Source organism: Carettochelys insculpta, chromosome 9 (genome assembly GCF_033958435.1).
Source record: "Carettochelys insculpta isolate YL-2023 chromosome 9, ASM3395843v1, whole genome shotgun sequence".
NCBI classification, from domain to species: Eukaryota; Metazoa; Chordata; order Testudines; family Carettochelyidae; genus Carettochelys; species Carettochelys insculpta.
In genome coordinates, this window is record NC_134145.1 from 36305649 (window position 1) to 36330641 (window position 24993).

Below are 24993 nucleotides of genomic sequence, written 5' to 3' on the forward strand. Positions count from 1 at the left end.
ATTGTTTCAGTTTGCACTCTTCTATGTACTCCATATAGTTTGCAAGCCAACCGTTTAAGCTAGCCTCTTCAAAGTTTTCACTTTATATGCACATACCACGGTTTGCTAAATTGAGCAGGTGCAAAATGATGTATTTTTTATTTGCCACTGCAGGCCCATTCCAATGTGAAATCTAGAAATCTTAGATCCCTGCATTATGTCAATGTTTTATTCTAGAAATTCGACATGTAAATAGTGTGTAAATTTTTTTTTACACTTACATCACAGGCTTTTTTGGAGTTGGCAACAGAAGAAGCAGCTATCACTATGGTTAATTACTATTCTGCTGTGACACCTCATCTTCGTAACCAACCCATCTATATTCAGTACTCTAATCATAAAGAACTAAAGACTGATAATACACTAAACCAGGTATATTTACTGTTACGGAGTATAATAAATGCATACAATAGCAAATTAAGCTTGGCCTGTATTGATGGCTACAAAATGATTTGAATGTGTTTTGTACGAACTTAACTCTCTTGATGATAGCTGCGGTTTATTGTGTTATTGTAAAATACATAGAGTTTGGAATTTTACATGCTGCAGTTATATGTCAGTATTTTATTAATATATTTCATTGTTAATTGTTTCTAATTTAATTTGAAAAAAATCATAGAATAAATCTTAATCTTGACTCTTGATTTAGAAGTTAATAGGGTTATCGATTAATCACCGTTAACTCAATCAACTAAAAATTAATTGTAATTTAAAAAAATAATCCTGGTTTTAATCACATTGTTGAGCAGTAGACTATAAATTGAAACACGTTAAGTATTTTTGGTGTTTTGCTATGTTTTCAAATATATTGATTTCAATTACAAAACAGAATACAAAGTGTACCACAGTGCTACCTTTATATTATTACTTTGATTACAAATATTTGCACTGTAAAATGCTAAACAAAAGAAATAGTATTTTTTCATTTCACCTCATACAAATATTGTAGTGCAATCTGTAGCATGAAATTGGAAGTTACAAATGCGGAGGGGTTTTTTGTTTGCATAACTGCACTCCAGAACAAAATAACGTAAAGATTTAGAGCATACAAATCCACTCAGTCCTACTTCTTGCACAGCTAATCGCTGAAACAAATTTATGGACATTTATGGGAGTTAATGCTGCTTGCTTTTTTGCAATGTCACCTGAAAGTGAGAACAGATGTTCATGAGAGTTTTGTAGCCAGCATTGCAAGTTACTTATGTGCCAGATGTGGTAAACATTCATATGCCCCTTCATGTTTCAGTGACCGTTCAAAAGGTGGTAAGGCTCATTAAAAAATGCATTTATTTAATTTGTGACTGAACTCCTTGGGGGAGAAACGTGTGTCCTTTTGCCTTTTCCCTACCCCCCTGCATTTTGCCATATAGTTCATGTTATAGCAGTCTCTGATGATGGCCCATCAAATATGTGTTTTAAGAACATTTTCCCTGCAGATTTTGACAAAATGCAAAGAAGGTATCAGTGTGAGATTTCTACAGCATTTGACCCCAGATTTAAGAATCTGAAGTGCCATCTACAGTCTGAGAGGAAGGAGGTGTGGAGCATGCTTTCAGAAGTCTTAAAAGAGCAACATACTGATGCAGAAACTACAGAATCTAAACCAACAAAAAAGAAAATCAGTAGTCTGTTGGTGGCATCTGACTCAGATGATGAAACTGAACATACAATTATCTGCACTGGTTTGGATCATTATTGAGCAGAAACTGTTACTAGCATGAGGGCACCGAAAAATACTATTTTTTTTTCTTTTTTTACAGTGTCAGTATGAAATAAACAAAATGACCACTGTGTTGTAATTGAAATCAATATGTTTGAAAATATGGAAAACATCCAAAATTTTTAAATGTTGTTCTTTAACAGTTTGTTGGTTCTGGCATTTGAGAGTTCAGCTGAGTCCTACTTAAACTGCTTTGAATCACATGTTCAGTAGCATTGATACTCTTGTTTGGTCTGCTGTTCCTACTGTACAGTACCTGGAGAAAAATTCATTAATGATCACCTTGGATTTCAGTAAGTGAGAATTTTGTTGTTTGATACTCAATGTGTGTAGAACTTATTATTCTTCCAAAACAGGTATAATTCACTTTTTTTAATGGAATGGGGAAACTGTTTCAAAGATAATATGGTAGGAGCAGAAAAGGTCTTTCTATTTGAGATTGTTTTATCCTACAAAGAATGGGGAAAAGAAGCATTGCTCCTCTCAGGTCAGATGCTAATATGTTCATTTTCATTTCTTGTGTTCCGTTTTAGATCAGACTTAACACTGGGTTGTGACAATCACTAGTTTCTGTTACTTTCTTGTTGCATTTAGGTCCTTTTGTTATAATACTGTATTAGCAAATAACTTGCCATTATCTTTTAAAGAGAAATTTTCTGGAAACTTCCCTGCTTGATATGTTTGCTTTCTGCTAAAATTAATTTCAGCATTAATTTTCCCTGCCTCACAGTACCAGCACATTAGATCTTCTGGAGCTCTGAGTAGTCTCCTATCCATTAAAGAATATCCTAGACTGTAAGTTTAGAAAATGCCTGCTGTAAGAAATGTGTACTTTCTTTAATAATAAAAGTAACTAGAATAAAGTTTGTAAAGGAAATGGAAAATAAAAACATGCCATCAGTATGGGCAGTGGTGGATGTATGTACAACTTTAAACAATAGGAACATCATCTGTTGTTTTCTTGCCTTTCATTTTCTTTAGGTCCTCTGGTAATGTCCTGTCTGCTTTAAGCAACCATCTTTTGCTCTGGTGTGATGCTTGCAACTGAGATAGTATCTTGGCTATAACACTCTTATTTGTTTCAGCACTAAGTTGTTTCAGTCTTGCAAGCAACCTTATTTTGGCAACTCTTATATTATAAATTAACAGCACACTTTTATAAATATTACAGGACATCATCAATGTAGTAGAGCAATATACTGAGCAGGAGCCATTTGGCTATGATAGGGCTGGAAACTGGTACTTACTAGGAAAACTAAAAAGTTTTTCGAGAGTCATTTGTGCAGAGTATCCCATTAAGTCTTGTCAGTTGGAATACTCACCATATAATTTTGTTACCTGCATTTGAAAGCTGCTGTAACAAGGCATTTTCATTTTTAACATTGTCCTCTCTTCATATTCTATACTGAGAAATGCAAAGACAATGAAAGGGTTAGTAGATTTAATGCAAAAATTGAATAGGAAAAGGGAGAAAAGTACAAATGATTAAGGTAATGCAAGGTGAGAGGGAATTGAAATTAGAAAAGATGGAGTATCTTAAACAGCCATGGCTATGTCTACACTAGCCCTCTCCTTTCGTAAAGGGCATGGTAATGAGGGATTTTGGAAGATGCTAATGAGGCTGTGGTGTGAATATGCCATGCCTCATTAGCATAACAGCAGCCACATGTGATTCAAAAGTGCCTCTTTCTGAATGCATGCCGCCCATGTAGATGGGGGCCTTTTGAAAGGACACCCCTGACGTCAAAAGCCCCTTCTTCCTATTTGGTTTTAGGAAGAAGGGCTTTTGAAGTCCAAGGGCAGTGCCTCGTTAGCATCTTCCAAACTCCCTCATTACCATGCCCCTTCTGAAAGGAGGGGGCTAGTGTAGATGTAGCTCAAGTGTTTAAACTCAAAGTAAGAATGAGTGAATGTCCCATGATTGGTTTTCAGCAATGTGGTCATGCCTGAATATAAACACAGATTTAAATGAGCCATTTGAATGTTTTGTGTCATTTTAATAATTTTGTTAAGATATTTTGTCCTAAAATACGTGTAAGCCCAACAACAAAATAACATTAAACTTCAGATTTAAACAAATATTTTTTACCTTGTGTGCTGCAGTACATAGGCACAACTAGGTGAGTTAAGAACAGAATGACTGCCATAACTGATTTTCAGTGGGTCAGTGTCAAATGGATTAATGTGGACTTCATGTTTTATAGTCTTGTGCATTATGGTATTTTTAGTATCTATCATAAGGTGAAACAGTTGTGGAAAACCTTGCACAGCAAGTGGAACAAGCTGCAAGACAGAGAAACTTGAAAGAGCTGTGTAACATCACACGGAAGCTAGCTGGCATGCGGTGGGTCAGCCAGTGCAAGATAAGGAGGCGTGTGCTCACAAATCCAAGGGAGCAGCTTGTTAGATGGAAGTAACACTTTGAAGAGCTACTGAACCACCCCACCCATATAGAACCTCTGGAGTTACCACCTAAAAATGTACCTCTGTAAATTAACATCAGTAGACCTACAAAAGAAGAATCAAAATCAAGGCAGGTAATGAGATATCATTCAGCATTTTGTTACAGTCTCCCACAACATTCTTGCCCATAAGTTAAGGAAATCTGGATTGGATCCTTGGACTATAAGATGGATAGAAAGCTGGCTTGATGGTCGGGCCCAACAAGTAGTGGTCCATGGCTCAATAGGTGGATGGTGGTCGGTTTCAAGTGGAGTGCCACAAGGCTCGGTTCTGGTGCCGGTGCTGTTCAACATCTTTATTAATGACCTGAATGAGGGACTGGATTGTACCCTCAGCAAGTTTGCAGATGACAGAAAACTAGGGGGCAGAGGTAGATACGTTGGAGGGTAGAGAGAGAATCCAGAGTGACCTGGATAAATTGGAGAACTGGCCCAAAAGAAATCTGATGTGGTTCAACAAGGAGAAGTGAAGAGTCCTGCACCTGAGATGAAAGAATCCGAAGCACTGTTACAGGCTGGGGACCAACTGGCTCAGCAGCAGTATGATGGAAAGGGACCTAGGGGTTATGGTGGATGAAAGGCTGGATATGAGTAAACAGTGTGCCCTTGTAGCCAAGAAGGCTAACGGCACACTAGGGTGCATTAGGAGGAGCATTTTGAGCAGATCTAGAGAAGTAATTGTTCCCCTCTATTCAGTACTGGTGAGGTCGCATCTAGAATATTGTGTCCAGTTTTGGCTCCCCCTAGTATAAAAAGGATGTGGATGTGTTAGAACAGGTTCAGCCGAGGGCAACAAAAATGATTAACGGGCTGGAGCACAAGACCTATAAAGCTAGGCTGAGGGATTTGGGCTTGTTTAGTTTGCAGAAGAGAGGACTTAGGGATGATTTAATAGCAGCCTTCAACTCCTGAAGGGGAGCTCTAAAGAGGAGGGTGAGAAGCTGTTCTCAGTGGTGTCAGATGGCAGAACAAGGAGTAATGGTCTGAAGTTGAACAGGGAGAGGTGTAGGTTAGATATTAGGAAAAACTACTTCACCAAGAGGGTGGTGAAGCATTGGAATGTGTTGCCTAGAGAGGTGGTGGATTCTTCATCCCTTGAGGTTTTTAAGTCCCAGCTTGACAAGGTCCTGTCTGGGATGACTTAGTTGGGGTTGATCCTGCTTGAAGCAGGGGGCTGGACTAGATGACCTCCTGAGGTCCCATCCAGCCCTATAATTCTATGGTTCAACATGATGAATAATCTATTTGGGGAAAATTTGGGACACTGAGATCCCACAAGACTGGAAACATGGGTACCTTATCAAGCTTACAAAGAAGGACACCCTGAAGGAATGCAAGAGCTGGAGAGGCATCATGTTACTGTCTATTCCAGGAAAAGTGTTTGATAGGATTCTCTTATAGAGAATGAAGAGAAAAAATGATATACAGCTTAGGAAAGAATAGGCTGGCTTCTGAAGTAAGTGATCTTGTACTGATCAAAGAGCAACTCTGAGTGATCATAGAACAGTTGCTCGAGTTGAACTCCTCCCTGTACATAGACTTCAACAAAGCCTTCAACAGTTTTGATAGAGACATCTTGTAGAAACTGCTGCAAACACTGTGGCATCCACAATGGTGTTTTGACAGAATCCTTCAGCATACTCTTAGATGTGCCACAAGTTTGCCTGTTGTCACCTTTCCTGTTCTTGATTGCTATGGACTGGATTATGAGTAGGACAACAGATGGCCATCCATGAGACGTTAGGTGGACACTTCTCAAACAGCCATGACATTGGTTTTGCTGACTAAGTCAGCCTTCTTTCACACCAACAGAAAGGCATGGAAGAAAAAGTCACAACACTAGACAAAACTACCTCAATGACTGGTCTGAGCATTAACAAGGCAAAGACCAACACAGTGAGGATCAACCAATCTAACAATAACACCATCACATTGGGAGGGGATGACCTTGAAGATGTGGAGCAGTTCACCTACTTGGGGGGGAGTATTATGGGCAGAGACGGAGGAGGAGATAAGGATATCAGTGCCAGGATAGGGAAAGCAACAGCTTCATTCAAGATTCTTTGTTCCATATGGAGTTCACAGATATCAGCAAAGACAAAACTCTGAATCTTCAGCGTGAATGTGGAGAGTGTGGTCTTGTAAGGATGTGAGACCTGGTGTACTAAAAAGTCTTCAAATCACAATCTACAGACATTCATACACAGGTGCCTGAAGTACATCCTTTGCATCAAATGGGAAGACTTGACATTCAAATTAAGAGAAGAAAACGAGGATGGCTAGGCCACGCTCTCAGAATACCATCCAGCATAGTCCGTCAAATGGAACCTGCAAGGAAAATGTAAAAGAGGAAGACTTCGAACAACATGGGAAGATCTACTGAGACTGAAGGATAGCAATTGAAGGAGTCAACTAGAAGTTTTTGTCACAAGGCAGAGTGAAGTGGAGGAGGCTTGTAGGTGTCTTGTGTTATACTCAGAATGTCAAGGTTAAAGTCAGTCAAGTCAAGGTGAAATATTCAAATGTGGAAGAATACTATAAAACTTTAAAAGAAATTTAATATATGTAGTATTTCATAAGTTAAACGTGCAGCTGATTAGCCAGTTCCAACAGTTATATTTTCTCGAATACATTCAGAATTAGGGTTTCTATAAAAGGAGTAAATATTAAACTCAACAATTCATGGCTTTGATAATTTCTAAACTTGTAGGCCTTGTACTGCAAAGATTTATTTCACCAATCATGCTTGCTTTGGTATGCTGTCCAGTTGACCTTAATAAACTAACTGTGAGAAACAAGCACACAGTGAAGAAAGAGTGTTTACAGACTCTTACATAGAAAGCTAGATCTTACAAATTCTTACCAGAATAGTGTAAGTAAGAGTTTGCAGGTTCTGGTCTTCAGATTATATAACACAAGCTTCTTCCGAGGTTACCGAGACACACATTTTAATAGGCACATTACTGTTTGTTTGAAAATTCAAGAAGAATCAATGATGAGGTAACTCTACCAAACATTTGAGTGGCTTAAAAGTGATGTGGATTTCGTGTGTATCTTTAAAAGGAAATTATCACTGTCTCCAAAATATTTTTATGAGAGTATCAACATTATACAGTAAACTTTCTTGTCCCAAGTCATGTTCATCATGTCTTTTTTTTTCTTACTTTCCTTATACTTAATTTGTTACAGTGACAGAAATATCATGTTCACTTTGAACTCTGCAGTTGCGTGGTGTGTCTGATAATACCATTAGAGTTCACAATGCGCATTCATATGTTGATCAATTATGATACTTACCTGGCATGTACACTTCTCTCTTCTATTGTGTATTGTTTTGCTACTTAAAGGTGCTATATGAAAACCTGAAATAAAAACACACTTTTGCACTTTTTCATCGGAAAAATATCTAACCCTTTTAAAATGTAATCAGTTGGCAATAGCAGTAGTAATGTAAGCATATGCTCATATATTATGAATGTGATTATCCTAGGCATTTTTAAAACTGCTTGTTGCTTTAAGAAATTTTTGGGATTTTTGTTTTTAAAGAGGTTGGATAATATAGTCTCAAAGTAGTTTACTTATTTGTGATTTACTTCATTCTGACTGTGCTCAGTTACTGTTTCATTAAAACATAAATTGGAATATTTTGATGTACCATACTTCTAATACCTTTTTCAATGAGAACATTTTACTTAATATTTCAGTATTTTAATTAATTCTCATATCAATATTAGAAACTTTTTTAAACTTACAGTTATTCAGTAAATCACATTATGAATTTGTAGTTGTGTTTTTGTTTGTTGTTTTATTCCTCATTGTTGCCTGTGGAAATAAATACTCTGAAATCCCCTCCAAAGCTCACTTTTGTCCTACTTGTTTAATGTCATATTTGCTGCTAGAAATTTGAAGCCACTTCCTGTTGTTCAGTAGGAAGTAATCATAGTATGTAGTGTTACCAACTTCTCCCCTTGTGGTAGATTGTAGCAGTTTCCATTATACTGTCCTAATTAGACATTGTACTTTATGGCCTAGATATAACAGAGAGCACAGTTTTGCTGCCATAGCACAGAAGAAATATCTGAAATGTTTACCATGCTCTTATATCAGTAGGTATATTTTAAAAGGTTAATTTGATTTTGCCAAAGGTAACTAAATATTTATTGGTAGTAACAACATGAATATAGCTATAATCTTCTGAACCTTCTTTTCTTGAAATGGTTTCCTTATAAGATGTTTTCTTTGTATTTAGCGGGCTCAAGCTGTTCTTCAGGCAGTGACAGCAGTACAGACAACAAATACTCCCATAAGTGGAACTACAGTTAGTGAGAGTGCAGTGACTCCAGCTCAGAGTCCAGTACTTAGAATAATTATTGACAACATGTACTACCCTGTAACCTTGGATGTTCTTCACCAAGTAAGCCATTTCTGTGTCACATTAGTTTATATGATTTGTAATACATTTCTGAACATAAAGGTTTTTTGTTATTTTTGACAGATATTCTCTAAATTTGGTGCTGTATTGAAGATCATTACATTCACAAAGAATAATCAATTTCAAGCTTTGCTGCAGTATGGTGATCCCATAAATGCACAGCAAGCAAAACTGGTAGGTACAAAATTACTTTTGGACTTGTGATTTATCCTATCATGATGGAATTATTACTATTTGTGCAGGGTATTACTTTAACACTAATTTAACCATAAATTCTTGTATTAAATCAGAAGGCCAAATGGTATTTATACAGTTTCTCTAAACTTGCCTAAAAAGCCTGAGGAATAATTGATTTATTTACATCCAAACAATAACAAAAGTTTATAAGTCTTTGAGCACAATATTTACAAATGGGCTCAACCCAAGGGTGCTTCCACCCATATTGGTTCCAATGTGGTCATTTAGCAATGAACCTTTTAAGGGTTTATTTTTTCATAACCTTCAGCAGCAATTAATGTCATTGCCAGTTAGTAACGTAAGATAGAAACAGTTTGAAGCCATTTATCCTTAGTTCTGGTCTTAACCCACATAAGATTTATGGTCCCCTTTCTTCCCAAGTCCTTTTCTCCCTTCCTTACTCACCAGCAGTTTTTCCATTGTGTCTTGAGTTTATGTAGGCTTTAACACTGGTATGCAGGGTAGGAAGGCTTATGTTGACTACTTTTAAAACAGTATCAGAGAGGTAGCCGTGTTAGTCTGTAGCTTCGAGAACAACAAGAAGTCTTGTGGCACCTGATAGATTAACAGATATTTTGGAGCATAAGCTTTCATGGGCCAAGAGCCGCTTCATCAGATGCATGAGTGGGGGGTGTGGTTTCAGAGGGGTATTTAAAGAGGGGGGTCCCAGTAAAGAGGGAGGGCCAGAGCTGACAAGGTCTATTCAGCAAGGTGGAAATGGCCCAGTATCAACAGTTCTTATCAAAAGAGGGAAAAACAAGTCAGCTCAGACAGGGAGATGTGAGCCATTGTCAGCATCTAATGGGGAGCTGTCAACACCTAAAGCAGAGAAATTGTCTTTGTAAGCTGCAAGCCACTCCCAGTCTCTGTTTAATCCATGGTCAATGGAGTCAAATTTGCGAATAAATTGCAGCTCAGAGATTTCTCTCTCCATCTGATTTCTGAAATTTTTTTGTTTCAGAACTGTCACCCTTAATGTTGAATAGTAACAGAGAGGAAGACGTGCTAGTCTATACACTATCAAAACAGAAAGCAGTCAAGTAGCACTTTAAAGACTAGCAAAATAGTTTATTAGGTGAGCTTTCGTGGGACAGACCCACTTCTTCAGACCAGAACAGACTCAGTATTTAAGACACAGAGAACCAAAAACAGTAAGCAAGGAGGACAAAGCAGAAAAAGATAGTCAAGATGAGCAAATCAGAGAGTGGAGGGGTGGGGGGGAGATCAAGAATTAGACTGAGCCAAGTTTGGCTCACCTACCCACGAAAGCTCACCTAATAAACTATTTTGCTAGTCTTTAAAGTGCTACTTGACTGCTTTTTGTTTTGTCACCCTTAAATCTGCCACCGAGTGTCCAGCAATCTCCCTGGACACTCAGTGGCAGATTTAAGGGTGACAGTTCTGAAACAAAAAAAACTCAGAAATCAGATGGAGAGAGAAATCTCTGAGCTGCAATTTGTTTGCAGATTTGACTCCATTAACCATGGATTAAACAGAGAGGAGGAGTGGCTCGCAGTTTACAAAGAAAAGACAATTTCTCTGCTCTGGGTGTTAATAGCTCCCCATTAGACACTGACAATGGCTCACATCCCCGTCTGATCTGACATGTTTTTTACTCTTTTTTGATAAGTACTGTTGATACTGGGGCCATTTCCACCTTGCTGAATAGACCTTGTCAGCTCTGGCCCTCCCCTTGTTACTGGGACCACCACTCTTTCAATACCCCTGTGGAAACCCCCCCCCGCCCCCCCCAGTGCATCTGATGAAGCAGCTCTTGGCCTACAAAAGCTTATGCTCCAAAATATCTTAGTCTATAATGTGCCACAAGACTTTTGTTGTACTTTTAAAAGAGGTTTCGTCTTATTTAAAAACATCTTCAGTCCCTCTCCCCCCCATTCCCATGTATCAAAGACTTTCTTTTTAGAAACTTCCTGTTATCACAGTTGTTCTTTGAAACACACATCATCTGTACTTTATTCCTTCTGGTCTTGTAATTTTCGTATTTTCAGGGTTTGCCTTCTACTTGCTAGTCAGGTCCTTTCTTTACAACAAATATATTTCCTTAACTGAACTTAAACTAATCTTGATTCTGTAATTGCATGTGTATCATGTGTGGCTTTGAAAAGATATTTGAAAAATGTGTTAGTACAACACATTGCAAAACTTCCTAATGTCCTAAACTCTTACTCTGTGTGGGGGGGGGGGGGGGGGGGGGGGGGGGGGTTTGAGTGATCATTTTCATACAACGGAAAGTATACCTTATTGATTTTTTGCTTCGTGTGTTGTGGTAGCATCTATTGGACCCAATAAGATATTACACCTAACTGTGTAATTAAAATGATTGAGTACAGTTTTTACTGTTAAAGTATTGGTTTTATTTAAAAAAAAAAAAAAACTTTAAAGAGCCTAAATCTGTCTTGAGTAACACAGTGTGTGCCAGCTGAATTGAAAATTGACTCAAAAGGAGACAAAAGAGGATAAGAAATGACTTGTCCTATTTAACTACATTTGAAGTATGTTAGAAGGAAGAAGACCGTGCGACAAGACCTCCCGAAAAACTAGTGGGCTGCATGGGGGGTCATTTGGAAAGCATGATGAGATAGTGAAGTTGTTAAATGATTCTTCCAGTCATTCTTGCTATAGAAGATAATGGGAAATTAATTTTCCAGTGGCACACTTCAAAGGAAATGAGATTGTGACCTTAACAGAAATTGAAGACTTAGTAAGGAAGTTAAAGAGCAATTTGAAAAACTCAAGTGATGTAAGTACTTGGAAGAGATGGTATTTATCTGAGCATTATGAAGAAAATCATGTGAGATATTGACAAGGATGAATGCCACAAAGCCTCTGGCTCTGTGGAACTGCATTAATTCAGGTAGTATAAGTAGTGAAAACTGCATTCCTCTATCATTTGTTTTCCAGGAAAATGTCATTTCCTTTTGCAGTAGATTCTGGCTATGTTAACCTATGTTTTTACCACCACCTCTGGATTGGATCCACAGTATTGGAAACTGAAGTGAAGATAGCACAAACTTCAGCTTGAACAAAATTCTGCGAAGTAACTTGGAACAGAGAAAAACCACTGAGGCTATGTCTGTGCTACAGAATACAGTCAATTTTAAGGCAGTTAGCTCAATTTTACAATGTGACTGTCTTCACTGCAAATACCATCAGGTCGATTTTTAAGGAGAGCTAAGGTCGGCATTCTTGCATTGACCATCCAATGCGATATAACACCGTTTGAATTTAAAAGGTCTAATTAATGCATGTGTGGAAACAGTGTTTCTTTAAATCAATTTTATTGGCCTCCAGATGTATCCCACTATTCCCAGCATGTGTATGTTCTGTCCACTTTTGCCTCCCCTGCTCTTCAGAAGTGCAGGAAGTAGGAAACTGGAAGCCTGGCAATTTGAATTCATTTCTTTATGATTAGTGTGGCAATCGCATCTAGTCACTTTAGAGAGCCCCAGCCTGGAGCTATCAGGAGAGCCAGGATCTCATTTTGGCTGGCGAGCTAACCCACCACACCACATGGTGGCTTGGGTTGGCTGTGGGGACCAGCCAGTGGCAGGTCCCGCCCTGCGCAGGGTGAAGGCTTCTTCTCTGCACAGGATGTAGCAGAAGAGACCAAGAAACTTCTTTTTTGCACTTCACATTTGTATGGGACATGCCCCTCCCCAGCACAATATGGACAGCTGTCTAGCCCCCACTGGGCGATGTGGCTTGCACAGCCCCACCCCCCAGGTTCCATGTGGTTGGCGTGTCAGCTCCCACCACACCACATGGTGGCTAAGCTGTGGGGGTTGTGCTTGCAGACAGCAGTATGTCCTGCCCTGTGCAGAGTGAAGGCCTCCTCTCCGCACAGGATTTAGCAGAAGAGGCTGAGAAACTTCTGTGCATCACATTTGTATGGGGCAGTCCTCCATCCCCCCACTCCCTGGCACCATGTGGCTGGCAGGCTAGCCCCCACCCCACCACATGGCTAGCCCCTGCCCCACTACACGTACTGGTTGTGCTATGCAGACCATGCTTCCAGACAAAAGCATGTGCTGGCCTGCATGGGGTGAACGCTTCTGTGCTTCACGTTTTCTGGGGGCTCACTAAGTGCTGAGGGGTTGGTTCCCCCCAAAAGCAAACATTTTGGTGGCTGGCTGGCCCTTGAGAGGCAACACCAGGGTGTGGGGGGGTGACCTCCCCTGTGGGAAATATTTTCAGTGGCTGGCTGGTCCCTGAGAGGCAGCACGTGCTGGGAGGATGGCTCCCCCAGCGGTGCCTATTTTTTGTGCTTGCCCCCCTCCTAAGAAACCCCCTGACCACACCATATCAACTAGTCCCTCAGCTGACCCCTCCCAGCTGAAGTTCTGTTGGGAGTCCCCCAGAAGCACCTGTTTTCAGAGCTGGTTCCCCCATGTAGGTACACAACTGATAGAAAAATGTCAACAGGTTACTGGGGGCAGGGCTGGCCCTACAGAGAGCAACATGAATTCTCTGGGCTGCTTCCTCCCCCACCCCACCTAAGAAACCCGCTGACGGCACCATGTCAACTGGTCTCTCATCTGGCCCCTGCCAGCTGAATTTTATTGGGGGACAAGCCCCCAGGTCCTGCTGCACTACTCTCCCTACCGAGAGTGTATGGCTCAGGGGAGATGCAGGCTCTGTAGTGGCCTGCTTGGTGTATTTTCACTGGGGGAAAAGTAGCTGAGCAATTTGTTGACATGACACGGTCAGCTGGGTGCTCCCATATTTCTTTTCCTACTTGCATGAAGCCAGCTTGTTCCACTTGGGCATCACAGGTATATGGTACAGTCTGGTAGGTTCTCCCATGGCTCATTTGGGTGCTTCCCCTAGTGATTCCCTCCCTTCTTTTCTGTATGTGATTTGGTTTTAATCCATGGTTATCATAAACAACATTGTAGTATGTGGGATTGACAGTTCCCTGACGTGCTGCCTTAAACTGAAAGTGTTCTTTCACTAGAGGAAAACTAGTTGAGCGACCTGTTGACATAGTACAGCCAGCTGGGTGCTCCCACAGCAGATCTGCAAAGAGTGCTTCAGCTTCTGAAGCCCACTACTTTTTTGGCGTTTTTTCTCTTGGGATTCCCTACTTTCCTTTTTAGGGAGACTCTTAATATTATTCATAATTCACATGGATCCAGAGTCTTTCACTGTTTCGTGTACTTTCACTGGGGGGGAAAAACTAGTTGAGTAACCTGCTGATGTGGTTTAGTCAGCTGGGTGCGCTCATGACATATTTGGTTAAAAGCTCCGTAACGGGGACAACTCGAATAATTTCTCTCTTTGGGGAAAGAAACTTCACAGGATGCAAGATTTCTTTATTCTTTAAGATGCCCCACACTGCCCCAAGCAGTTACATTTATTATGCCTGCTACAAGGATCCAGTTAATAATTCTGGCTACAAGTGATAATTTTATAACCAAGTCATCTTGTGTGCTTTGCCTGTATCCTGGCAAGAAGGAATTCCTGAGATACAGTGTTCTTGCATTATGAGCTTCAAGTTGTGCTTACACTTTCAAGTAAAGTATTATGCCAATAATTTACCATTTACCAAGGGTCCAGAATCTGTGACTGGTGAGGAAATGCACCACATTTTCACCACTGGCTATGTATATCAGTGGTGGCCACCCTTTACCTCATGCTAGGAATGGGCCCACAACTCTGGGAGGAGGGATGTTGAAAGGTGTATGTGTAGGGGGCTATTACCTGGGGGTGGGGGAGAACTCTTGGCTGGGGCTGAGGCCTGCAGCTGCAGCTGGGGGCAGGATAAGGCAGATACAGCTGGGAGCTGTTGCCTGATCTATAGACTGAGTATAATTTATATATAATATAAACACTTATGAATTTCCAGTTACCACCTTCAGGACTGACAGATTCTTTGTCACAGGATCAGGCCCAGCATTTAATTATTGTATAATTGGGAACCCTGAAGTGCACATTTGCCACACTTGCTCTACAGCACTCGCTGTATTGATCTGAAGAAGTGGGTCTGTCCCACAAAAGCTCATCACTGAATAAATCATTTTGTTAGTCTTTAAAGTGCTACATTTCTGTTGCTTTGTTTTGTTGGAGTACAAAGTGACATGGCTACCTCTCTGTTACTATTAACTCTATAGCAGTGTTTCTTAAACAATGTTCCGTGGAACACTGGTTTTCCATGAACAACTTGCTGGTGTTCCGTGCGTGTCTGATACTTTTTTGATACCATACACCTATGTCACTGAAGGTTGGTTTATCTGTGTGAAAGTTCTGAAATATATACCCATTGACTATGCTGTCTGGGTGAAGGGTCCCAGGCATATTCATGCTAGCTTTGCTTTAGCTTAGTCCCTTGTGTTACAGCCAAACTGCCAATATAAACCTATCACATATATTCAAACCAATAAGGAAACAATAAATCTGTTTATCTACAGGCAAGCAAGCAGGTAAGCCCTATAAGCTACACCTCCCACTTAGATGGGGTGAAATGTGAAATTAACCCCATCTCACAGGTACAGATGTAAATGGTTACAAGCTTGTAAGGATGCTTTCGACACTACTTTTCTCCACTTGGGGTAAAGGAGGAGTATCATCTTTGTGATATTTTCAGTATATTCTTAGGATATTTTCAGGCACCCTATACATATATTTGCTGTTATCAATGTTTTTTACCTGTCTAGGTCTTTGCTTATGTCTTTTAGATTTGTATCCTAGAATAATGAAAATTATCCTCCAGTAATCCCTGATCTATAACCCATCCTTTTAGACCCTCACCAGGGATTGTTAGATTCATTACCTTTCTTTGGTAATTGGAAAGTACGACGTTTTGCATATTGTTAGTAATTTCTATGCTTGCTCGTAAAGAGACCCACTTCAGTGACTTTATAATCTTATGGAACTAGGGGAAATTGCTTGGTTCCCCATCCAAGTAGGATACTTGGGACTAAAACAGAAATTTGGATATGCGACGGGACATTCCAAGGTAACTGTATTGATACCACTTTTAGGCTACGTCTACACGTGCACCCAACTTCGAAATAGCTTATTTCGATGTTGCAACATCGAAATAGGCTATTTCGATGAATAACGTCTACACGTCCTCCAGGGCCAGCAACGTCGATGTTCAACTTCGACGTTGCTCAGCCCAACATCGAAATAGGCGCAGCGAGAGAACGTCTACACGTCAAAGTAGCACACATCGAAATAGGGATGCCAGGCACAGCTGCAGACAGGGTCACAGGGCGGACTCAACAGCCAGCTGCTCCCTTAAAGGGCCCCTCCCAGACACAGTTGCACTAAACAACACAAGATACACAGAGCCAACAACTAGTTGCAGACCCTGTATATGCAGCACGGACCCCCAGCTGCAGCAGCAGCAGCCAGAAGCCCTGGGCTAAGGGCTGCTGCCCACGGTGACCACAGAGCCCCGCAAGGGCTGGAGAGAGAGTATCTCTCAACCCCCCAGCTGATGGCCGCCATGGAGGACCCCGCTATTTCGATGTTGCGGGACGCGGATCGTCTACACGTCCCTACTTCGATGTTGAACGTCGAAGTAGGGCGCTATTCCCATCCGCTCATGGGGTTAGCGACTTCGACGTCTCGCCGCCTAACGTCGATTTCAACTTCGAAATAGCGCTCAACACGTGTAGACGTGACGGGCGCTATTTCGAAGTTACTGCCGCTACTTCGAAGTAGCGTGCACGTGTAGACGCAGCCTTAGTTAGTTACCACACTAAATTCCTATAGATAAAGGGTCTTACACTTTAGCCTTGGCAGGCATAGTGATGATGGTTACTTGTTTTTTAACTCCCCTCTCTGTAGTCTGCACAGAACAGCATCTGTTTTAAACACATTACATCAACAGATGTACTTAATCTCTATTTTCCACTCCCCAAAAAACATGAGACATTTCTACACAGACCACTTCCTTCCGAAGTGGCATGCTAATACAGGGAGCAGAAGATGCTGATGAGGCATGGATGCAAATTCCCCGTGCCTCATTAGCATAACATCACATGCTTTGGAGTCCAGAAGACTGTTCTTCCGGACTCCAAAACACCGTGTAGAAGCGTGGCTCCGGGGAGGCTTCTGGAAGGATGTGCTTCTTCCAGAGGCCCCTTCTTCCCAAAAATTTTTGGGAAGAAGGGGCCTCTGGAAGAAGCACATCCTTCCGGAAGCCACCCCTGCCCCGGGGACTCCAAATCATGTGACATTATGCTAGTGAGGTGCAGGGAATGTGCATCTGCGCCTCATTAGCATCTTTCGCTCCATGTATTAGCATACCACTTCCGAAGAAAGCGGCCTGTGTAGAAACAGCCCTGGGGTTTTCCACTGGGCTGTTAGAATGTATGAAGCTTATTGATTAGATATTATGCGCCTCAAGACTTAAAGTTGTGGAAACTAATGTTGTGTAGGACACAAGCCTGTAGGTTATTTGAATTACAGCTGACTCTGATGTAAAGCAGAATACAGTGTAGTAGTGAATATAACGAAGCAGGAATAGCATAGCAGTAAATATACAAAGGCAAACTAGCAAAACAGATCCTTAGCATGAAGCTGGCAGCTCAGGCTGGGGCCAGGATGAAGCTGGTTGGGTCCTCAACCACACCACAAACATTACTCTCCACCTCCTATTGAGTTAGGCCTCACAGATTGAGGAAATCTGATATACATAATGGCCTGTCCACTTGCTTGAAATTAACATTTCCAATTAGAGCTCTTAAGTTCTTTGTTAGCAGTTCATAAAATTTCTTTGATGGGTAAATATTTAGTTACAGGGGTATTTATTACTTAAATATTTGTTAAATTATGACAGAAGTAGATAAGTGAAAACAATGAAAGAAAAAGTGCACTAGTTTTCATGAATTTTAAACATCTGAATAGACAATATGCATTCTGTAATTACTTTGATCTAGTCTAACAGCAGGTAAATTGACCTGAAAACACACTTACATCTAACAGTTAGTTTTGGGTACTGCTTGTGAGTCATGTAAAAGAAATACATAGTTTCATATACTCAGAGAAAGAATGGTTGAGAATGTGGTGCAGATGCATAGCCTAGGAACTATCCTACGTTCCTCTCTACATTGTGGTCTGGTCTATGAGTGTTCTGTGCGAAGCAACTGAGGAGGGATTGAGGCAGCACCACCTCATATAGCTGAAGAAGAGACTATGGCCACAGGGCACAAGCAGCATCACTCTGTGGGCGTTGCTAGGCTAAATTCTTTAGCTCTGTTGCAGTGGGTACAAGTACACCTCAGTGGAATACCAGAGAATCACATATTGAGCCACAGTAATAGTAAGTAATCCATTCCAGACACTGCACTTCCTCCATTCATATAATGCAAAAGTGTGGTCCTTGACCACATAACAATTTCTGGGAATACCCCCCTCCCCCATAAAAAATAATTGTCCACCCCACTATATGGTGTTTGGCAGTTTTTACATATTATTTTGTAACCTTCTTTTTAATCTTCTTTCTCTCTCTAACGTCCCTTTTAAAAAGAATACTTGTTTGTGGTTTTGATTTTTGAAAACTTTACAGTATATCTGTATTAACCTTGAGTTAAATGCCGAGCACTGTGGAACACAGGTTGATTCCGTAGGTCTGATAAATTAGGTCACCAGCTTTGCTGCTCTAATATGCTACCATAAATTTCCAGGTATTTTGAGTATGCAAAAATATTCTAGGGTAAGCGAAATTGAAAAAGCTTCCAGGAATGAGCTTTAATGGTGGTTCTTCGAGTGATTGCTCATATCTATTGTGACAGGGTCAGGCCAATGGAGTAATTTACAAGGGGAAAAGCAGCTCCAAAAGCAGAAACAGCTCTGACAATCAGTGGGAGCAGCAGGGAAAGAGGTTGCTATAAATCAGTTAGGGCTGTCTGGTCCCACTTGAGGTTGCCATGGGCCTCTTAAAAGCTTTCCCCCAGTAGGGAGGCAGGGAGAGAGTGGAAGAGGAAGTTGGAGTGGAGTGAGGAGATTCAAACAGGAAAAGAGACAGCTAGAGAGTGGTATAGGCAAATAATACCAATATGGAAGACAATACAGGAGGTGAGCAGCGCCTGCAGAGTGTGTTTGGGCTCCATGCCCCAGTAACCTCAGCACTCAGCCAAAGGCTGGAGGGAATGAGTACTCATCCCAATCAGACCATGGGGCTTTTACCCACTGCCCTTTGAGCCTAGGGGCCAACGGCCAAACCCTGGCAAGGGCAAGCAGTTTTCACGTCATGGGACTGTCGCTCAGGAGTAATGTTGACCCTGCCACACTGTTCATCATAGGTGTGTGAGATCACCATATGGCTGCTGCCAGAAGATTTTTCCCTCAGCAGTACCTTTCAGGGAGCTGGGCTAGGCAGCCCCCAGAGTGGTGTGAATATGCCCCCCCTATATAGGGTACTCTCAGTCCCCTCCCTCCACAGTTCTATCTTGCAGCCAGTGAGGGTGCTTGGAACTCCATGCTCAACTTAGGCTTTAGTGTAAGCATAATGGTCCATAGTTCTTCTCTTGTAAATAGCTCTTTGTTTTGTTAATTACCTGTAAATATTTCTAGGTAGCTATGGATTAGTGCTATTAGTCCCCCATTTATGACTTAGCCTGGGAACAGGCCATGCTCAGCTTCTTCTCCTCCTCCCGCCCCCACCCCCCCACTCTCAGCTTCAAAGCCTGTGTGTGGTGGTGGAGGCCTAAACCCTTGAGTGATCCTCACGCATGATTGCCTCATTGTTTGGGGGAAGGTCACATCTCAGGTAAGGGTCTGCAGGTTCTTCGTCCAAGGAAAATTAAAGACCCTGCTGGTGGAATCCACACTCACTGCAAGACCAGCCATCAGATTCAGTGCCAGGCGCTAGTGCTTTAGTGTAGAGTGCCTCACCATTGTCTGCTTGACACTATACATCGTAGGTACCCAGATGACCCAAGGGTGCAGAGAAGGACAAGTTGCTGGCTCCAGTAAAGAAAGAGCCAAGAAGGTGGATCGTGCCTCAGACCACAGAAGATTGGAGAAGATTCTGGCTTTGACAGAGCAGCATAGTCCTGCATGCTCCCTGGCACCTTCTTCAATAGTCCATGCCCTGCCTACACCCAAGCCCTTCCAAGTGGTGCCGTACATTATGGACATGCCGGTGCTGTTGACGCCAGCACCAGTGGGCCCTAGACATGTAGGGAAGCCATAATTTGCCCTTCAGTTGCTTAGTGCCCATTGTGGATGCCACTCCTCAGCCATCACCAAATGTGGAGCGCAGACCTGTTGAGGCACAGGTACCCTGGCACCAGCAGCGTGAGGTCTTTGGTTGCCTTTTGCTGCCATGCTGTCATTTGAGGGATGGTTCCCACAGGATTCGGTGCCTCCTTGCTATTTAGCAGCACCATTGTATCAGTGCAGACAAAGTGGCTCCCAGAGGTCAAGGTCATCCTTCTGGCAGCAAGTGTCTGCCTCTCTGCGTCACTCCTGACTGGAGTGATGCAGAGATGGTCTCCAGGGTGCAGACACAGTTTTCTGGGGGTGATCGCTGGCATCATCTGTGTCAATAAGCTCCTGGCTTAGAAGGTTCAGAGTGCCCAGTCTCCACCAGTGGTATCATGCAGCCTCTGCTCAGTAAGTGTGGCTACAGAATCTGGCTTCATTCCACCATCGCAGCCCTCGGCACCACTCCTGGCAATGCCACTGGTACTGTTGACACCTTTGCAGGGCACTCCATGGTCCCAGGTCCAGTCGCCATCTCAGTGGTTTCCTTGGACCCAGTGGGGCTTCCCACTGAAGCTGCAAGCAACCTGCTCAGGCAGTGGGGCCTCTGAAGCACTCTTGGCAGTCCACAAAAGCTGCACCCAGGGCTTGGAGGAGGCAAAGCCAGTCTTCCTGTCAGTGGAAGAGAAGGCAGGAGACTCTCCACAGGCGTTGCAAGAAGGCCAGGCATCCTAAGCATTTTTCCCCGTGTCTTCTAATGAGGCCATCATAACATCCCCCTTCTGTGGTCCCCTAGGATGGTGCTAAGCTTCACCAGGACTTTTTAAAGAGGATGACCATTAACCTGGAACTCTCTGTAGAGGAGCTTCACATTCCTCTTTGGGGTCTTGGCCGGGCAGCTCTGACAAAACTCATGTTGCTGCTGAATGAAAGGGGGCCAAGATCACCAAGTCCCTCTGGCAAACCCTGTCCTCTATTCTGCCAGTTTCAAAGAGGGTGGAAAGAAAATACTTTGTACCTGCAAAAGGGAATGAATATCTATACCTACCTGACACTGAATTCCATAGTTATGGAATCAGGAAACCATAGGGAACATCAGGGCCAGCATGACCTCACTTGTAAGAATAAAGGCTCAAAACATTTGGACTCCCCTTCTGCTTCTTTTAGCTAAGTTTGTTTTTCTAGTGGCTATTATATCTGCGAGATGGGTCTTGGAACTCTGTGCCTTGATGTCCAAGCATCCTTGTGTGGTCTCCTTTAAGGATAAGATTCAGCTTCAGCCGCACCCTGCCTTCCTTCTGAAAGTGGTTTTGGCTTTCCATGTCAATCAGGACATCTTACTTCTTGTTTTCTACCCCAAGACCCATGTAGTCAATGAGGAGAGATGACACCACATCCTAAGTCTTCATAGGGCACTTGCCTTTTATCTGGAGTGGATCAAGCTTTTCTGCAGATCACCACAACTCTTTATAACATATGCAGAGAGAAATAAGGGTTTCACGGTATCTGCTCAGAGGTTTTCTAAGTGGGTCAATGACTGCATCCTCAGTAGCTGTGACGTAGCAGGAATTTAGCTGCCCACTTTCAGTAGGAGCCCCTCCACTAGGGCTCAGGCCTTTTCTGTGGTCTTCGTTATCCATGTTCCCATCCAGGATCTGCAAGGCAGCGACATGGTCATCTCTCCATATGTTTACATCTCATTACACCATCACACAGTAGGCAAGGATTGCCACAGGCTTTGGGAGGGTTGTATTGCAATCCACATATTCTTAAGGAAACGCCTACCACCTCTACAGACGCTGCTTGCAGTCAATTATGTTGAATGGACATAAGCCGTCACTCGAAGAAGAAGAAAAGACAGTTACCTGTTTTCATAACTTGAGCTCTTTGAGATGTGTTGCTTGAAGATGATCAACACACATTGAAGAACAACACTTACGAAAACAGGTAACTGTCTTTTAAACTAAATCATTTTTGTTTTAATGGATAAATGTGTGCTCACTTTTATCAGACTTCAGCTGTTGTGACCAAACTATATTTTATAGTAGAAGACTTACCCAGTGTTGCCTGTTTCCAGGGAAGGCCAGTGGAGTCAGGGTGGGGGATCGGTGCAGGAGTCAGGGCAAAGATGTGTGTGAGGTGCTCAGGACAAGAGACTCAGGACAGGAGCCTAGGAGACTTACTGGGGGTGAGAGGAGCAGGAAAGAGGCTTATTGGGTCCGCGCTAGTCTGGTAGAGACAGCTTCCCAGGTCACCTGGGTTTGTGCTGCTCCAGTAGTAGTGGCAGCCTCCTCCAGGCTGCCCACAGAGATGGGGGCTGCACTGCCCACTTGGGCTTCCCCCCACTACATTTTATGGGGCTGGGGCTGAGGGCCCAGGGGGATGGACTGTATGGGATGCCACTGTGGGGAATGGGGTCAGCACTGAAGGAGTGAGAAACCATGCCCAGCACTAGCACGGAAACCTTAGTCGTGGCCCTCCCCCAGCCATCCTCTTTTTTGTGAGTCAAGTATTGGAGGGGTAGCCATGTTAGTCTGGATCTGTAACAGCAACAAAGGGTCCTGTGGCACCTTATAGACTAACAGAAAAGTTTTGGGCATGAGGTTTCGTGAGCACAGACTCACTTCATCAGATGCTTCATCGGATTCTTTTTTGTGAGTGTGACCACCTCCCCGTGTTCACTCTGCAGTATAACTGTGCCTACTAGTAGCCCCCTTCCCTTTCTGTATTATGGAAAACAGTCCCATTCTAGGCACATCCCGTTTTCCTGCCAAACCCAAATGCTGACCTTTTTTAAAATTAGGATAAGAGGAAGCTGCGTAGTAAATTTGGTGCTCCTAGCTCTTAATGTTTAGGAGGAATTCTTCAACAAATGGATTCATGGACAGATGGACATACAAACAGATGCACAGACACTCTCAGATATATAATAGATTATTAAACCTATTTTTCCTCTTTCAGGCATTAGATGGGCAAAATATTTATAATGCTTGCTGTACCCTACGGATTGATTTTTCCAAATTGGTGAACTTAAATGTGAAGTACAACAATGATAAAAGTAGAGACTACACTCGACCTGATCTTCCATCTGGTGATGGGCAACCAGCATTGGACCCAGCTATTGCTGCAGCATTTGCAAAGGAGACATCACTTCTAGGTATGAATTTAATTTGGAAAACTCTTCCGATTACCAGTTCTTCAAATGCAGGCTTTTTTATTATCATCAACCATTGTAATTATTTAGTATTTATGTTATGGTAAGTCCCTAAGATCTTTCAGTTTTGTTTTCAGTTTTCCTGTGCAGTTGTTTCTGTCCCTGTAAGTTTATTGTATGAGTACATGAGAAACAAACAGTAGTAGGACGGAATATACACGTTATCAAAAGTTGTCTGGTCACTTAACATTCTTTTAATTTCCCCAAACCATCTTTCATTTGGTTTTGGATGTCTGTCAATTTGCTCCACCCTTAATGACCTAAGATATCTTCCTTTCAGACTGCCTTTACCTCATGGCAGAATCTTTGGAACTTGATATTGGTCCTGTTAAAAACAGGGTAACATCTCTGTTGACTTCAGGAGGAACATGATCTGTCTCTTTATGTCAGGCATGTTAAGCAGATCTTGAAATTCTGGCTTGCTCGCCTGCTTGTGGTGCCCGTTTTCTGCAGATAAGATGTCGTGTTACTTTGTGGAAGAATTGTCATCCTACAATTTATGCAAAAATTGACAAAGAAATACAGATGACAAAAAGGAGAGCCTGTCTACATAGAAATTCCATCTCAGCATTTTTTTTACAATTACTGCATTTTTTCTTCTTGTCTTTAGTGCTCTGGCATGTGGGCTTAAGAGCTGATAGTAGAATCTAGCAGAAAAAAGCATCTGAGGTTCCCTGAGCAGTGCATAGATAAACATGTCATAGCCTCTAACAATCTTCTGCCTCTTGGTAGAAGTGATTCATTCAGTCCTTAATTTACTTAGGCTTCGAGAGAGAAATATTTTAATACACTAAATCTTGGTTTTGTTTTATCGTTTTAATTTGGTATGAGCCCAGTAAATTTCACAATTACATCAACTCGTAAGCTTTGCCCAGTTCCTTTTCTGGCTGTCCTTTATACTTTGATGTTTTAGGATTCATTTAGTCAGCAGAGTACAGATTGGATTTAGATATTTTTACAAGACCAAGTGAACTGTGCAATGCTTATTATCTTACCCACTTATTGTCCGTTAGCTTTGAAGTTGTGAAGCTAGAAGGAAACCAGTAAGTTGCTGTTAGGAAATATATGATTATAAACAGAGCAGGCAGTACTGTGTATTACTGGTGTTTCCCAGCTCTTCTGATTTCAGTTGCTTTGACCCAGTTGTCAGTTGTTTATAACTTGGCTAGACTTCAGAGATATGGCCTGAAAAATTCCATGTCAGATGTTTGCTTCAGACTGACTGTTTTTGAATGGCTCAGCCATTTCTGAGACTGAAGCTAGGGGAAAATACATTTATTTAAAAATACATTTATTTTAAAAAATGGTGATTTTTTTTCCTTTTTTTGAGAAAATTTGCACCACTTGACCCCATGCTTTAGAATAGGGACTTCAGATTTGACAGGGGATGGACGGTATTTCAGGGATGTGCCTGTTGCTGTCACTGAAAATCTGCCTAAATTTGGCCAGGTTGCGAGTCTTAAAAATCCAGTTCACACACGTTCTACACTTTGTAGGTTTTTAGAAGTTAAATAGAGTCTTCCTACATTGGATTTACTACAGCCTGTGACTGAGCAGGACTTTCCCTGCTGCTCTGGGCTGCTGCAAACCATGCCAAGTCCTGATCTGGACTTCTGAGTTGAAGGTAGGAAACCTGTCTTGCCAGTGCTGCTGGCATCTCCCTTCATGAGTCCAGGCAACCTGGAGTGAGAAGTTGCCTGATTCAGATGCC

The 24993-nt window shown here is 42.0% G+C and overlaps 1 protein-coding gene across 5 annotated transcripts in view; it reads left to right on the forward strand.

The window, feature by feature from the left end:
• PTBP2 (polypyrimidine tract binding protein 2) overlaps positions 1-24993 on the forward strand; it is a 90288-nt gene that overhangs the window by 46519 nt on the left and 18776 nt on the right. For all 5 annotated transcript variants that reach the window (XM_075002611.1, XM_075002612.1, XM_075002613.1 and 2 more), the window contains 4 exons: positions 268-411; positions 8471-8635; positions 8717-8827; positions 23030-23225. In XM_075002611.1, coding sequence (XP_074858712.1) covers positions 268-411; positions 8471-8635; positions 8717-8827; positions 23030-23225 — 616 coding nt within the window. The remainder of the gene's footprint in view (positions 1-267; positions 412-8470; positions 8636-8716; positions 8828-23029; positions 23226-24993) is intronic.